The sequence below is a fragment of the Balaenoptera musculus genome, chromosome 17, assembly GCF_009873245.2.
Source record: "Balaenoptera musculus isolate JJ_BM4_2016_0621 chromosome 17, mBalMus1.pri.v3, whole genome shotgun sequence".
Taxonomy (NCBI): domain Eukaryota; kingdom Metazoa; phylum Chordata; class Mammalia; order Artiodactyla; family Balaenopteridae; genus Balaenoptera; species Balaenoptera musculus.
The window spans coordinates 742,901-757,833 of record NC_045801.1 but is presented as its reverse complement, the minus strand read 5'-3'; the positions used below and the strand labels follow the sequence as shown (position 1 = coordinate 757,833).

General features: G+C 69.1%; 1 protein-coding gene across 25 annotated transcripts in view; it reads right to left on the bottom strand.

Moving 5' to 3' along the window:
- The window catches only part of PLEC (plectin), a 59,418-nt gene that overhangs the window by 14,881 nt on the left and 29,604 nt on the right, over nucleotides 1-14,933 (bottom strand). For 5 of the 25 annotated variants that reach the window (XM_036829942.1, XM_036829951.1, XM_036829958.1 and 2 more), the window contains 23 exons: nucleotides 8,812-8,873; nucleotides 8,479-8,493; nucleotides 8,279-8,368; nucleotides 7,941-7,976; nucleotides 7,385-7,462; nucleotides 7,210-7,302; nucleotides 6,065-6,231; nucleotides 5,334-5,449; nucleotides 5,150-5,256; nucleotides 4,955-5,074; nucleotides 4,781-4,876; nucleotides 4,440-4,567; nucleotides 4,082-4,175; nucleotides 3,437-3,591; nucleotides 3,082-3,352; nucleotides 2,891-2,968; nucleotides 2,633-2,794; nucleotides 2,370-2,474; nucleotides 2,154-2,249; nucleotides 1,777-1,902; nucleotides 529-681; nucleotides 288-442; nucleotides 78-204 (listed from right to left, as the gene is read on the bottom strand). In XM_036829942.1, coding sequence (XP_036685837.1) covers nucleotides 78-204; nucleotides 288-442; nucleotides 529-681; nucleotides 1,777-1,902; nucleotides 2,154-2,249; nucleotides 2,370-2,474; nucleotides 2,633-2,794; nucleotides 2,891-2,968; nucleotides 3,082-3,352; nucleotides 3,437-3,591; nucleotides 4,082-4,175; nucleotides 4,440-4,567; nucleotides 4,781-4,876; nucleotides 4,955-5,074; nucleotides 5,150-5,256; nucleotides 5,334-5,449; nucleotides 6,065-6,231; nucleotides 7,210-7,302; nucleotides 7,385-7,462; nucleotides 7,941-7,976; nucleotides 8,279-8,368; nucleotides 8,479-8,493; nucleotides 8,812-8,873 — 2,630 coding nt within the window. Of the gene's footprint in view, nucleotides 1-77; nucleotides 205-287; nucleotides 443-528; nucleotides 682-1,776; nucleotides 1,903-2,153; nucleotides 2,250-2,369; nucleotides 2,475-2,632; nucleotides 2,795-2,890; nucleotides 2,969-3,081; nucleotides 3,353-3,436; nucleotides 3,592-4,081; nucleotides 4,176-4,439; nucleotides 4,568-4,780; nucleotides 4,877-4,954; nucleotides 5,075-5,149; nucleotides 5,257-5,333; nucleotides 5,450-6,064; nucleotides 6,232-7,209; nucleotides 7,303-7,384; nucleotides 7,463-7,940; nucleotides 7,977-8,278; nucleotides 8,369-8,478; nucleotides 8,494-8,811; nucleotides 8,874-9,538; nucleotides 9,779-12,467; nucleotides 12,661-14,011; nucleotides 14,315-14,933 lie in introns of those variants that run through there. The other 20 variants (XM_036829943.1, XM_036829953.1, XM_036829960.1 and 17 more) reach the window with 13 other exon arrangements.

Here is a 14,933-nt window from a genome sequence, read left to right as displayed (position 1 = left end):
GCACGAGGGCTGAGCACGGCCGCAGGAAGGCCCCTGCCGCCCGGCACCACCCAGAGTGCCCAGCGGGGCAGTCGTACCGTGGCCAGGGACCAGGAGCGGATGAGCTGCATGTCGCGGCCGAGGCTCTGCCACGCCAGCAGGCTCTTCATTTCCGTGTGCAGCTGGTGCCACAACGCCACCAAGGCCTGGTGCTGGGCCTCCAGCCTGGCAGGTCGGGGGCACAGTCAGAGGTGTCTGGGGACCTGCCCGACACCACCCTCTCCAGCTGCATACCCAGGACCACGCACCTGGCGATGGCCTCCTGGGCCTCCTGGTTGGGCGGGGGCACAAGGAAGCACACGGAGGGCATGGCGGCCTCGCTGCAGGAGCTGCCCAGCACCTTCCAGTAGAACGGCTGTGCAGGGCCTACCATCTGGCACTCGTCACCCTTGTGCACGGTCACCTGAAGCAGTCAGAGCATCGCAGCGTGGCCCCACCCACACCCACGCCCCACCCTGCCCGGCCCACCCTGCCCGGCCCAGCCCTCACCTCCACCTGCTTGTAGTCGCACACGGCCAGCAGCGGCACGCGGCCCCGCATGGGGTGCGCTGGGCTGCGGGGCTTCAGCTGCACGATGGCCTTGGCCCGCTTGGCCAGGCCTGAGAGGTGCCCCCTGTACTCGCTTAGCTGCTCCTTCTCGTCCTGCCGAGGAGGGGCAGCTCAGAGACCAGCATCCGGTGTCGGACACCGAGCGCCCGGACGAGGGTCTGTGAGGACCCACGTGCCCACCCCGGGAAATGCACGAGCACCCCTGGACCCCCGCAACGCCCTGAGATCAGGTGTCCTTCCAACTGCCCCCAGGATGCTGCGGGGCTGGGCACTCAGCCAGGACAGGCGCCCGGTCCCACCGACACTCCTTCCTTCCCAGTCAGGACCGAACGGCCTTCCCTGGCCCCCGTCACACGTGGCGTCCTTCAGCGGAGGGCCCCACAGCGTCCTCTCCCCTCTGCCCTCCCCTGTCCTGCTGTGGAAGGTGGCCCCCCTCCTCCCACCCAGCCGCTCCGAGGGACGGGGGACCGTCCAAGGCTGCAGGTAAGAGTCCACGCGGGAGCTGCCTGCACCTCTCCCGCCCCCTCCCCGGCCGATGCTGCTGCTGAGGGGGCCTCCTGGACCCCAGGCTTCGCTGACCCCCGCTCTTGACCGCAGGAGCGCCAGGCGGCAGGGCCTACCGGCCCCCTCTCTCCTCCATCACTCCCTGCCCCAGGGCACCTGGCAGCACACTCAGCTGCCTCTGTGTCCTCCACAGCCCTCCCGACTGCGCCTGCCCCAGACTGTCAGGCCCGAGATGCTGACGGACCTGCCCGTGGTGACACGGCTGGCAACAGAGCAGCTGACTCAGGCCTCTGCTCCCTCCAGGGGCTCTGTGGGTGGGGGGGGCTCGTACCAGCTCTGGCCAGCCACCCTGCCCCCAGGCCAGGACCCTGCCGCTCAGCTCTCGGTTCACCCATACCCCCGCCCCACTGTGCTGACCTCCAGCCCCTGTCGTGCCTCCTGACCCCTGCTGGCACCTCTAGTCACCACTCTCCGCCTCCAGAGGAACCTCTCCAGAGCACCGATGCAGCCCAGACACCGGGCCAGCCTCTCCCTGTGCTCCCCTGGCCCTGGACCCTGCCACCTCAATGCCTGCCGTTGCCTGCGCCCCTCCAGCCCCGCAGGCCAAGAGGCCGGGCCTCAGCGTCTGCCTCTAGCCGGGCTGCACGGCCCTGGGCCTGGCGGGGGCCCGGGCGGTCGGCTCACCTGGGCGTCCTGCAGCAGGTCCTCGAGCCGCGTGGCGGTGATAGAACGGTCACAGGTGTACTTCCGGCGCAGCGTCTCCTGCAGCTTCCGCAGCTGCTCCTCAGCCTCCCGCACGTCTGAGAAGAACTGGGGCGGCAGAGATGGGTCACGCTAGGCCAACAGCCCAGAGCCCCCGGCCACAGCTGCCCCAGTACGGGCCGGAGGGGCCGGGCCCAACAACCGGGGAGGATTCTGACGCGAGGTCAGCGGGACAGCGCGTGGGGTTGGGTATCCACGTCTGCATGGACACGGGGAGGGGCCCCAGATCTGCAGCGGTGGTCGAGGGGCTCCTCGAGGTCACTGCAGCAGAGGCGGGGGCTGGGGAGCCCAGTTCTCACCTGGAAGTAGGCGGTGTTCTCCTTTAGGTGCGCCTCGATACAACAGCACAGCTGCAGCATCCAGCTCCACTGGGTCTGCAGGGCCGCCTGGAAGGACTGCAGCACAGCACGTGGCCCCGTCGGGCCCTGCCCCACCACAGGGGCCCGGGGGGATCCCCCCAGCCCTGCCCCACCACACCAGGGGGGCCCAGGGGGGTCCCCGCATCCCCACCCCACCTCCGCTGTGGGCCGGGCAGGGTGGTCTTCCCGAAGCAGGCGGTCGCCGGTGCTCTGGATCTCTTTGATTTTCTTTTCCTTTAGCTCTAGCTCGTGCATCAGGGCCTGACACGGAGGCAAGGGGTCTCAGGGGCGGTGCCAGGGCCACGTCGGGGTCCACCCGTCTCCCGCCAAGCACCACCCGGGGCCTGGAGCTGGACCCGAACTGGGGAGGGCAATCGTGGGAGGGAGGGGAGGGCCCGGAGGCCGGCCACCTGCCTCACCGAGTAGCCCTCCTTCTTGGCGGCCATGTTGGTGTTGCGGTCGCTCCAGTCAAAGCCCACCTCCTCCTCCTCCCTGTCACTCAGCCACATCAGCTCCTTGGTGGCGGCGGCCACAAAGCCATGCAGGCTCTCCAGGGACCGGAGGCGGGCCTTGGAGGAGCTCTGTGAGCAGGCAGGCGGGGAGTGTGTCAGCCCCACGCCCCCCTCCCCCGCCCCCACCCCCACCCCCACCCCGGCTCCCAGCCGGCCGCCACTCACGAGCAGCTTGGCGTACTGCAGGTCCAGCCGACCCAGGCAGTCTCGGTAGGCGCCCCGGGTGGCCGGGGAGAGCTGGCCCTGTGGGAGATGAGGAGGGGTGAGGCCTGCGGTGGCCGGGACCTGGCCTGCGCCCAATGCCCGCCCCCGCCCACCTCGTCAGTGTGCCCGCCGCCCGCACCCCCCCCACTCACCTCGTCGGTGCGCGCCCGCTCGATCTTGGTCCGGAACTCCTCGACCGACTGGTGCAGGCCTCGGTGGCTGCCCAGCTGCGCCTCCACGCTGGGCAGGTCCACGCCCCACTCGGCGCTGTCCAGCCGGCGCTGGTTCTCCTCCACCCAGGCCAGCAGGTCCTGCAGGTAGCGCAGGGTGGAGTCCTCGAGCTCGGGGCGCCTCGGCGCGCTCCGCAGACGCAGGTTGTACTCGGTGCGGATGGCCACCAGACGCTCGTGCAGGCGGTACACCCTGTGGGCGGGGCAGGGGTCAGGAGGGGTCAGCGGAACTGGGGTGCCCTCCCCAGGCCCTGGGGGTGGGGGGGGCCTGGCCCACCTGCGGTACATCTGCTCGCCCTGCGGGTGCCGCCCATCCTTGAGAGTCTGCACGTCGTTGAAGAGCACCCGGATCATGCCGTCTGCCTTGTCCAGGTCCCGCTCCACCTCGCCCGCCCGCTGTGGTGCCTTGCCTGAGGCCAGCAGCCGGACATCCTGCAAGGTGGTGGCCCTGACTCAGAGCCTGGCCACCCCGCCTCCCGCCTGCCTGCATGGGGCTCCCCCGCTGCCTCCGGGTCCACCCCCATCCTTTCCCTTTCCTCCCCATCCACCACGGTACGTCCTTCTGATGTTTCTGGCCAAACCCCCCAGCCCCCACCTCTCTGGGGGACCCAGGACCGGGTCCAAAGGCCTCCGCTAGGGCCCAGGAGCCAGACGGTTCGTGGTCTTGCCCTCCAGCTCCCACCCCTGGAAAGTTCTCCCCAAGAGACCCCTGTCCAGGCCCACACAGTCCTGCCCCTCTGGGCCCCGCGGGTCTGGGTCCCTCCAGACTGCAGCAGCTCAGGGCGGGCCTGGTGCCCAGAAGCCAGCTCTGCCCAAAGCTCGCAGTCAGAGTCGGCTCCACACCCAGAGGGAGGAGCGCTCAGGGCCCGCCTCCCTCCCCCAAGCCTCCCCGCCCAGGCCCACCCTCGTCCCCGCCCCTCACCGACTGCAGCAGGGCGTCGGCCTGGTTCAACTGCTCTTCACACAACCCGGCCTCCATCTGCAGTTTGCTCACGACACGCTGAAGACGCTCTAGTCTGCGGCCCAGAGCAGCCACGGGACCCGCGGTGAGTGGTGTCAGCCCACCAGGCTCCCCACCGCAGGGCGCAGCTCCCCTCCTGCTCCTGGCCTGCCCGCCAGCCTGCGGCCCACAGCTGAGCTGGCCCCGAGTGTGGGTTTCCCAGCCTCGGGGGAGGGGGGATTTCCTCCCCAGGCAGTGACTCACCCTCGGGGTGGCTTCCTTGCCACCGCAGGGCCCCACCCGCCCACCAGCTGCCTCGTCCGCCCCAGCGCCCACCCACCTCTCAAACTCGCTGCGGAGCTGCTTCTCCCGCTCCAGAATGGCCACGTGCAGCTTGCCCCACTCCTTCTCCACGTCCAGCGGGTGGTAGCCGGGGGGCACCTTGAGCTGTCCAGCTTGCACCGCCCCCTGTGGGCAGGGGCCTAGCTCAGGCCGGGGCCAGCAGAGGCTTGGGGGTCACCCGGGCCCCCGGCCCACCCGACCTGGAACAGCCCTGGTCCCAGCTCCGTGGTAAGGCCGGGCCAAGCCTGCTGGAGGGGACCCCACAGGCCCCGGGCTCCCGGGCAGCTCCGCTCCCCTCCCTCCAGGACCCCCCTCACCTCCCTCCAGGACCCCCCTCACCTCCAAGGACTGGTAGATGCCCTTGGACCGGTTCTTGTCCGCCTCCTTGGCTGGAAGCTCCGTCTCCTTAAACTTCAAGAACTGGCACCACAGGATCTGGGGACGAGAGGTGTCAGTAGCCAAACCTGGGGCCCCACAGCGGGCACAGGACCCTGGCTAGGCAGGGAAACCCACCTCAATCTCTTCAAAGCTGGAGGGGAAGCGGCGCTCCTCGAAGCCAGCCGTGTGTGCCCGGATCCACTGCAGCAGCAGCAGCACCAGCTCCCGGTACTCCTGCCAGCGCAGCTGCAGCTCCTGGGGAGGGGGGCGACGGGCCGTCAGGGGCCTGCCTACCCCCCGCCCGCCCGGGGCCTGCCGGCCGGCACTCACGTTAGCCTTCACCCCGTCCTGCACGTCGGGCACCCGGGGCATGGCGTCGTACAAGGATGAGACATAGGTGATGATGGACTTCTCGTCGGGCTGAGGGACGTCCACATCTGCAGGGGAGGAGGGTCAGAGGGGCCCCAGCGAGAGGCAGGGGAGGAGAGAGTGAGGCAGGGGCCGCGGCACGTACCCTCAGGGTCCAGGAGCCTTGTCACCCCCAGGTCCCGCTCCGCCACGGAGAAGGCCTGGTCCAGGTTCTCCAGGTTGGTCTGACGATACACCTTGTTCATGTCGATGAGCGTAGGCCTGTGGGCAAAGGGGCGGGTGGGGCAGGCAGGCGGGAACACAGGAGCAGCCAGGCCCACCGGGCAGGTCAGCGCACAGACACGCCCCCCACAGGCCCCCCAGAGACACAGAACCCCCAGCACACCCTCGTCCTGAAAAACACCCCCACCCCACTAGCGTCCAGTCCCGCCCACCCAGGCAGCCCACCTGCAGGTGCTGCGCACATTGGGCCCTGCCCCCAGGAGCTCAAGGGGCCTACGGTGGGCACAGGCACAGGGTGGGGTGCCGGTCAGCCTGGGCCCTCCGCAGGGCCGACCCCACACAGGCCCCTTCTGGGGTGTCCACGTGGGGCCAGCGCTCACGGCTGTGAAAACCAGCAGCCTGCTGTCCTCTGGCCTCGAGGAAGCCAGCACGGCCTCAGGAAGGGCCCAGGAGGAGGCGGGAAGGGCGTGCGTAGGGCTGGGCCTACTCGCCTGCACCCTCCCAGGGAGGCGGGCTGGCGCTGGTGCGCCCGTCCCCGTGGGCGGCAGGTGCCTCTTGCCATAGTCTTCACCCCCACTCGTTTGAAGTTGCCCAGCTGAGGGGCTGCAGGGACGCCCCCGACCCACAGTGCCCTCCCTGCCCCGGGCCGCGTACTTGTGCCGGTGGATAATGGCGTTGAAGAGGCGGCCATCTCGCCAGCTGGTGGTGAAGTTGTCACAGCGCAGGCCCTGGCAGCCCTCTACCATGCGCTGGGACCACAGCAGCAGCTTCTCCTTGGCTGTCATGTCCTCCGACTGCCCGCTCACCTGGATGTCTGAGATCTGCCCCACACAGCGGGCGGGAGACGGGAGCTCAGCCACGGCCAGCGACCTGCCCGGCGCCCAGTCAAGGTGCACGGGAGCTGCCAGGCCAGCTGAGGCAGGCTGGGGCCGCAGGGACCCGCCACACCTCAGTGTCACAAGCCGAGGCCACTCTAGGCGGCAGCTGCCACAGAATGTCAGGCCCCCAGCCCCTGCCATTGCCACATGGTGGGTGCCCTGGGCTCCCTCCTCCTGGGGCACACCCTGCACCCCGCAAGGCAGGCATGGATCAGTTGGTGGATGGTGGGTGCATGGAGCTCACCCAAAAGTCCCAGGCCTAGAAAAGGCTGTCACGAGGGGCAGGGGGCGGGGCAGGGGGTGGGGCGGGGCAGGGGGCGGGGCAGGGCCTCCCTGGCTGCAGGCCAGGGTTAGGTCCCGGGGACTGAGCATGCGAGGCCACAGCAACGGGCCAGGCCCTGCACTCGGTCCAATGCTTCAGGCCTGGGTCTGCCAGCCTGTCTGCTCCCCCGCCTGCCTGGCCCTAGTTATCTGTCTGTCTAGTTATCTGCCTGCCCGCCTGTGTGACTCAGCTGCTGTGCCAGCCAGGCTCTGCCTGCCCAGCTCTCAGATTTGCAGCTTCCTGTACGGCCGGGCAGGCAGTGGGTGAGTCAGCCTGTGCAGCGGGTGCTTCTCTAGAACCTTCCCTGGGGCAGGAGGCCACACCAAGAGTAGAGAATGCATTCCTCTGCAGGGAGGCTCTGCGGGGCCTGCCCAGTCAGGGCCAGAGGGCACGGGATAGGCAGGCCTTGGAGAGAGGCCTGGGCCTTCAGGCCACGGAGCTAGCACAGGGCTAGCACAGGGCGGCGGCACGGGCTGGCAGGAAGGCTCCAAGTGCCAGGATGCTGAGGGCCCCAGCTCCCAGGCCGCACAACTAGCCGGGTGCCAGGCCAGCCCCGGAGACTCCAGGGGCGGCAGAGGGTCAGTGGGCGGCCACGCTACCTGGAAGTGCAGGATGATGGTCCAGATCAGGCCGAGGGTCAGCTTGGGGTTGCCATCGGCAATATCATCGTTCCTGATGTTCACCAGCTTCACCTACGAGCAAGCTGCCCTCAGTCATGCCCCTGAGACGGCCGGAAAAGGGGGCCGGGGCCTGCGGCCAGGTGGGCAGCATTACCTGGCGGTGCCGGAGATAGTCCAGGGCGATCTGAACGTTCTGCAGCTTGTGGAAGCGCATCCTGCCCTTCTCCCGCGGCTGGGAGGAGAAGCGGGGCCGGTCAGCGGCCCCAGACCCCGGTCACAGCCCGTCCTGTGGCTGCGGTGTCTGCCCACCCTCAGAACCCCCAAGGCATCTACAGTGAGGGTCTTCCCCAGTGGGGCAGCAGCCCTTCCCTGACCCGGGTCCACCCGCCCCAGCTGGGAAGGGGGGGCCGCTGGCCCAGGGGCCAGGCCCAGCAGGGACCAGGCTGCGGGAAGGAAGGAGGGGGAGGGGAGGAGACAATAGCCAGGAAGCCACGGGTGGAGGGCAGTGGCTTTGGGGGAGGGGTCCTCCTGCCCGGTGGTGGCAGCCCCGGCGGGTCTCAGGCCCGGCCCCAGGCAGTGCGGCAGGCAGGATGGCAGGCAGCTGGATGCAGGGCCATTTGCCAGCCCAAGTGCCATCGGCCCCGGCTGAGCTGGGCTCCTGGTCTCAGGGAGCCCACGTGCCGCCGTGGCCAGCGGGCACAACCACTCACCAGGCGCGAGCTCCTGATTACGTCCCGCTCTCTTGGCTGCCCGGCCAGAGCAGGGCAAAGGGTAAAGGGCAGAGGTCAAAGTTCAGAGTCCAAGCAGCAGAGAAACCAAAGCAGAGCAGAGCGTGAGGTTACGGTGTCAAGGCTCCGGCACGGAGGACAGCAGGGCTGTGCGCGCTGCGGCACAGGGGTGGGGCCGCTCCCGGGCCCGGCCCGACACTCCGGACCAGGAGGCGCAGTGGGGGGCGAGGCCAGGCTGGACACGGAGAGGGCACGGGGAAAGACCCCAGGAGGGAACGCAGGCGGGGCCTCGGAGGGGGCAGGCGGGAGGGCGCACGTACCAGGCTGTCCCCTGAGAGCACCTCCAGGAGGGAGATGAGGTTGTGGCCATCACGGAGGTCTTCATACAGGTCACTGATGTGCCTCTGTGCCTGCAGGGACAGAGGGCTGGGCTGGCCGCAGGTCCCCAGAACCACCAACAGGCCCAGAGGGCATGAGGCAGAGGCCCACAGAAGACACCCACCCCCGAGGAGGCACCTACCTCTGCCCTCCAGTGCTACACAGAGAGACCAGGAGAGGCGAAGAGGAGGAGGAGGAGGAGGAGGAGGAGGAGGAGGAGATGGGAGGCAGGAGCGAGCGAGGGGAGGAAGCAGAGAGAAAAGGACAGGTTTCAGAAGTGGGAGGTGAGTTCCCAGGGCGGAGAGGGTTGGCCCCGAGCGGCTGGGTGGCAGGAGGGGCGCGGGCCCTTGTTCGGGCTGGAGGGCCAGGGGCGCGCTCCTTCACCCCCACCTGCAGTCTCCTCAGCCCCTGCGACCACGCGCACGCAAACGCAGGCGCTCCTGCACACACACCCACGTGTGCGCAAGCCACCAACCTTGATGAGGTGCTTGTTGACCCACTTGGTGAAGGTTTTCTTCTGCACACGGTCCCGCTCATCTGGGAGAGACAAGGCCAGGTTACCTGGGGCCTGGGAGAAGCCCTGCGAGCCCCCAGGAGGTGACCACCATGCAGATACAGTGGCTGGCGCCTGAAGAGGGCCTCAGCCTCACAAGGCGACCCAGCCTCCCCGCCCCTGCCCAACGACGCCCTCCTCAGCCCTGGACAGGAGGGGAGGGGCCAGGCACACGGTGCCCACTGCTGGATCTCCCTACTGTCTCCCCCTGAAGCTGGGAGGGTCTGGAGCCGCAGCACACAGGTCCCGGCCTGCCCCTCCCCCCCACAGGCTGCCTCCCAGGGCCCCGGGCTGGGCAGGGATGCGGCGAGGGGGAAGCTCTGTCCTCCCCACGGGGCAGTGGGCCTTTCCCAGGACACAGAGAGCTGTCCCCGCACACACTGCCCGACACCCGAGGCCCACAGGCCACTGCCGGCCTCTCTGTGCTAGGCGCGGGTGGCTGCCCCCCCCACCCCGACCCCAGCAGCTCTGCACCCGGGCCAGAACACAGCACGCTCCCCCTGGCGCCAGCCACCTGTCTCAGAGTCTGTCCCCCAAATTCAGGCCCTCAGAGTCTGGGCCCCACCCCACCCAGTGCCACATTTCCCACGGCAGGAACTGGGCCCTTCCTGCCCCACGCCTGCCCTGCAGAGCGAGGAGTGCCCACTACCTTTCTTGCCCTCTGAAGCCCTGAGCACAGCCAGGTAGAGGTTGTCCTCCGAGCTGGTTCTCTTGTGACCCAGGCCCTTGGGCTCGGGCACTCGGAGCCGGTTCTGAGACATGATGCCGCGCCCACCCCTTCGGCGCTCTGTCCCTCAGTCCCCAGGTGCTGTGCGCAGGCGGCGGCACACAGCGGCGAAGGCGAAGGTGCTCGCTCAGTGGCTCAGCTCGGCTCAGCTCGGAGCCCAGTCTGTGAGGCCGCTCCCTGCCTGCAGTACTCCCCAGCTGCTGTCCCCGCCCCCGGAGCCCCACCCCGCCCTGCACACCCCCCAGAGAGGGAGTGTCCCTGCGGGAAGGAGGAAGGCAGCCCTCCCCCGTGGCCACACCCACAGCCCGACAGAAACAGGAAACCCTGGGGTTTCCTCACCCACCCTGCCTGCTGCAGCCCCTGGCGGGACCCGGGGGTACAAGGGGACCTGGCACCTCACCGGGATCATAGGGAACCACACGCCTTCCTCATGGCCACTCTAAAGGAGGGCCCCCCACAGGGAGGGTACCTGAGTGTGGCTGGGCCCAGGGAGCCCACGGGTCACACCTCTTGGGCAAGCACCGGCTCAGGGCTGCCCCCATGCCTGCCCACACTACCTGCTGGAGGGGCTCTAAGGAGGGACCCCCAAGCTGAGTGACACCTGGCTTGGGGGGGCCAAGTGCCCGTGCCTTCCTTGCAGCCCCCCTAAATCATCCCTTCTCATAGACCTACATGCCCTCTGTGGGGTGGGAGCCAGGCTCCACTGTGCCCCTGGCTCCAGGGCCACTATGGTCCAGTGCCAGGTGGGCCCTTCCCGAGCTGCCCACCAGGCACGTCCTGGAGCAGTGCCCCATCTGAAGGCAGAGTACACAGCAGGGCGGGAGGGGGCACATAGCCGAGCGCTGACTCACCGGGCAGGACTGCCCAGCCCTGAGCCACAGGAACTCTGCCCCACGGTCGCGGGGGGGGGGGGGGGGGGGGGGGGGGGGGCCTGGGGCCAGAGGGGAGCACGGGGCGGGGGGCGGCAGCCAGTGAGTCAGGGATGGGGAGGGGGGACCCCCCCCCCGCACGGTGACTCACAGGAAAGGAAGCTGCACCTGGGGGCAGTGGGGGCAGGACGGGTGGGGGGCAGTTTGCAGTTGGGCGGGGTGCACAGATAGCAGCTATTTGGGCTGTAAAGGTGGGAGGACGAAGGGCACGGGGGTGCCACCTGAGCCTGCTTCCTCTGGTCTCGCACACAGCTGCCCCTGGAAGCGTGGGGACTGCCCAGGCTGCCCGACCACCTCAGGAAAGAATGCACCGCCCCGACCACAGAATTTTCCAGTCAGATGTGATGCGATCCAGCTGTCAGCGCTGCCCCCCCATGCCCACAGCACCTCCAGCCTCGGCTCCAGGGAAAGCTCACCCCACCCCGTCCCCGCTTGCCCTTCTGTAACCACGGGAGGGCGCCCAAACCCCATGGGGTAGGGGGTGCCCAAGCCAGGTGGAGCTGCTTACACGCCACCCCCGGCCCTAGGGGCACAGCCAGACTTCCGGGGCTCTGCCGAATGTCACATCCCTCCCCACCTTGGAGAGGCCCCTCAGGCCCCAAGCCCAGACTCTGAATCTGCTCTACACGCCCCGCAGCCTTCTGTGCAGGGCCTGGAGAGGCCACGCAGACATCAGCTCTTCACCCTCCAGAGGCGCTCCAGAATCCCAAATCTGACCCCACGCTGGCCAGCGCTCCCAGGACAGGGTCACCGAGAACGTCTCACACCCACTGCCCCTCCCCAGGTTTGGATCCTGCAGAAACGCCTTCTTCAGAGAGCCGCTTGTCCTAGCCCAACTTCAAAAAGCCTGTACTGAGCACCTGCTGTATGCAGGCTCGGGGCTAGTCCAGCAGTAACAGGGAGGTGGGTCTCTGCCTGCAGGGGTAGGGGTGTCATTCTGGGGAGGGGCACACACACGAGGCCCCTGGGAATGAGTCAGGAGCTGGAGCAGGGAATCCAGGACAAGCAGGACCCACAGGACTTGGTGAGCCCCCAGCCCAGGCCCCAGCCCCAGCTCCTTCTCCAGATTTCTCTCTGCCACCAAGGGGCCTCCAAGGATGCTGTCTCACCGTCTGGGATGGGGTTCCACCTCCTCCTCCCAAGACTGGCTCCAGCGCCCGGCCCCCCTGGACGCCCTCCTGCCCTGAGCTCCCCCCAGGGTCTCAGAGCTTGTCCTCTCCCCCCTCCACAGCCCCTCCCTCCAGCCCTGCCTGCTAGCCCCTCGCCCCTAGCTGTAGATGCTTCCTCCCCTGTCCATCTTATTCGGGCCCTCAAACCCAGAGACAACCCCTCCCAGGCCGGCCCTGCCCCTCCTGACTCCCCACAGGCCAGGCTGCAGCACATCTCAGCCGGCCCTCCCCAGGACATTCCCCAGCACTGGTGCGCCTGCACATCTGCCTGACCCCTGTCCTGTCCACCAGCCCAGCGTCCCCTAGAGCTGCCCATGGTCTCTGAAGAGTATCGATGCCTCCTTCTACAGATATGGAAACTAAGGCTGGAAGCCCCCACGACTAGCGAAGCCGTTCCTGGGACAGGAAGCTTGCAGACGGAGAAGGGTACCTCGGCCTAGGAGAGGCGGGAGGCAGAGGGCCTGCAGTCCCGCCCCCAGCTCCTCCCTCTCCCCTCACGCGCCCCACTGCCAACTGCCTGGTGCCCAGAAGCCGAGGCCCAGGCCCAAGCCGCCCCGCCCACCTCCCCCTCCCCCTTCTCCAGAGGGAACAAAGGGGCAGGGGGGACCTCACTCCGCCTTCCTCCCCAGGTGTTTCCGGAACTGAGCCTGCGGGTGGGGCTGCACTTGGGCTGGGCAGCACCCAGCGGAGATGACAAAGAGACAGAGGCAGGTGCCCCCCCTGCACCACCACCCTCCAGCCGCACGCACCCACCTACGCAGCACAGCTGCCCGTAGAGGTAGCCCCCATCCAGCCAGCACGGCCGTTCCAGCACAACCTCCTTCTGCGCGGCAAGAGCGACTCCCGCCCCCTGTGTGCCGGGCGCAGCCATGAGCTTGGGCGCCCTGGGGACAGCAAACAGGACAGTACAGCGTCTGCTTCCCAGCCCACCCGTGAGGCCGGGGCCGCCAGCTCTTCTCTCCACACCCTCCCCCGCCGCGGCGGCGGGCCAGACGCTGAGAATCTGCCCCTGGCGGGTGCCCCGCCCAATGTGAGCCTGGAAGCCGCGCCCCTACGTGGAGGGAGAGGACCCGGCTAGGCCTGGGGGACTGGGGGCAGGGGGAGGCTGCCCTCGAGGACAAAGAGGCCTGGGAACTCCCTAAGATAACTGTTCCCGGGATGACGCTCCCTGCAGGATTCGAGGGAGAGGCTGGGGGCAGTGCGAGGAGCAGGGAGCTGAGAACAGCTGAGAACACAGCAGGAGCACCGCAGCCTCGAGGGGCACCGAGGGCAGCAGGGACCGGGAGCGGCCAGGACAGCGGCCGGAGGGGAGCCCCTTCCCCACGTGGGGACGGCGCACAGAAGCAGGCTGAGGGAGGGGGGGCCAAACCACAGCAAGGAAGTCCTGGCCCGAGTGTTTGTTTTATTGACCGTTCCTGCAGCTGAGTCACCAGCTGCTCCCCAGCCCCCAAAGCCACACCTAGAAGCCCCATCCGGACTCAGACCTAGGGCCCAGCGGGCCCAGCACCCCTGCCAGGGGCCAGCCCTGGCCACCCCCACTGAGGGCAAGCCTCCACACTCCAGGCTATGCCCAGTGCAGACCGGCAGGTCCCCGCTGGGGCAGTCCCTCTGGCCAGAACCCCAGTCCCCATGACCCCGCCCCCCAGCTCATTCACTTGAGTGGAGGCCCCACCCTCCTGGGCTGCACGCAGCTGCTGCCAAGGGCTACAGCCCAGAGCGGGTGACCTGGAGCAGGGGGAGGGCAGAGCACAGCCAGGCTGCCGGTCCCAGGCGTTCCTAGGCCCTGGCCAAGGGCGCTCAGGCACCTGCCTCACCTCCGTGCAGGGGCAGGGAGGCTCTGCCCAGGCCCAACCCCACCTCAGTCCTGGGCGGGAGCTCTCCCAAGACCTGCCCCAGGACACCCGACCTGCACCTGCCAGCTGCAGTTTCTGTGCTGACAGTCACCTGTGCTCACCCTGTCCCTGACTGCTAGGGAGGGGCCTCCCTTCCGGACTGGACGCTCCTGCACTGCCCCTGCCGCCCACTCCCCCACCTGTCCAGAGCCCCCCTCGCCCAGTAGGGGGCTCCAGGCTAATGAAGCCACAGAGCCCCGGCCCTGCCCAGAGAAGCAGGGTAGGAGGCGGAGGCGACACCGCTTCTGACCACGTGCCGGTGCTGCTTCCCCCGGGACGGAAGGGGAGGGCGTAGGGAAACGCAGGGGCGGGAGGGAGGCGGCCCCTTGCCTGCCCCGCCCTCAGCCCCCTGACGGGGTGGCGGCTGGTGACTGCAGCCCGGGCAGTAGCCACCAGCGGCCTTACCTTGCTCATCCTGCACCCGCCGGCGCCCCCTGTGCCAGTGCCACACAGCGGCCAGGGTGACAACGTGGCCCACAACCACCAGGGAAGGGAACAGGCTGCCCGAGGGCTCCATGGCTCTGGAGAGCAGAGTAGGCGGAATCGCCCTTCGGAAGGACTGCTCGAGGCCGGGCAGCCCCCTCCCTTCCCCGAGCGGAGAGGACGGCGGGGGGTGCCCCGGGACCAGGGACCGCCCCCTGCAGGACCGCCCTACCGCCGGCCGCCTGGCGCCCAGAGACTAGCCCCGGCGCTGCTGCTGCTCCTGCTGCTGCTGCACCAACTGTGCTGCCGCCAGCCCCCTCCCTCCCCCTCCCGCCAGCCCCCCTCCCTCCCCCTCCCGCCAGCCCCCCCCCCTCCCCCTCCCGCCCCCTCCCGCCCGCCCCCCTCCCCCTCCCTCCCCCTCCCGGCCGCTCCGCGCTCCCCACCCTCCCACGGCGGCGCCGGCTCAGCTGTCCCAGCGCAGCTATCACGTAGTCACGCTCAAGGTTAGCGGGAGCCTTAACCCCTGCCCACCCTCGGCCACACCCGCCAGGAGGAGGGGCCTGCGGGGAAGCCAGGCCGAGCGGCAGCCCCCCCCAGCCTGGGCCCTGCGCGGCCTCAGTGCAGTCCTGCCCCCACCCCCCCCCCCCCCGGGCGGGCGACCGTGGTGCCCGAGTACCCCACTCTGCCTCCGAGGGTACCCTCTGGTGGCAGCTGCCAGCGCCCCAGCCCTCGCTGGCCTCCCAGGCTGGCAGCTGACCCAACCACCCTCAAAGACAAGCGGCCAGAGCCCCGACGCCCCTACCCCACCACAGGGCAACAGACAGGGCGTGGGGGAGGGGCCCAGGTGCCGGCCTGGAGAGCAGACCGTGCACAGAGGTAAGGACAGAGCCTCCCACCCGCGGCC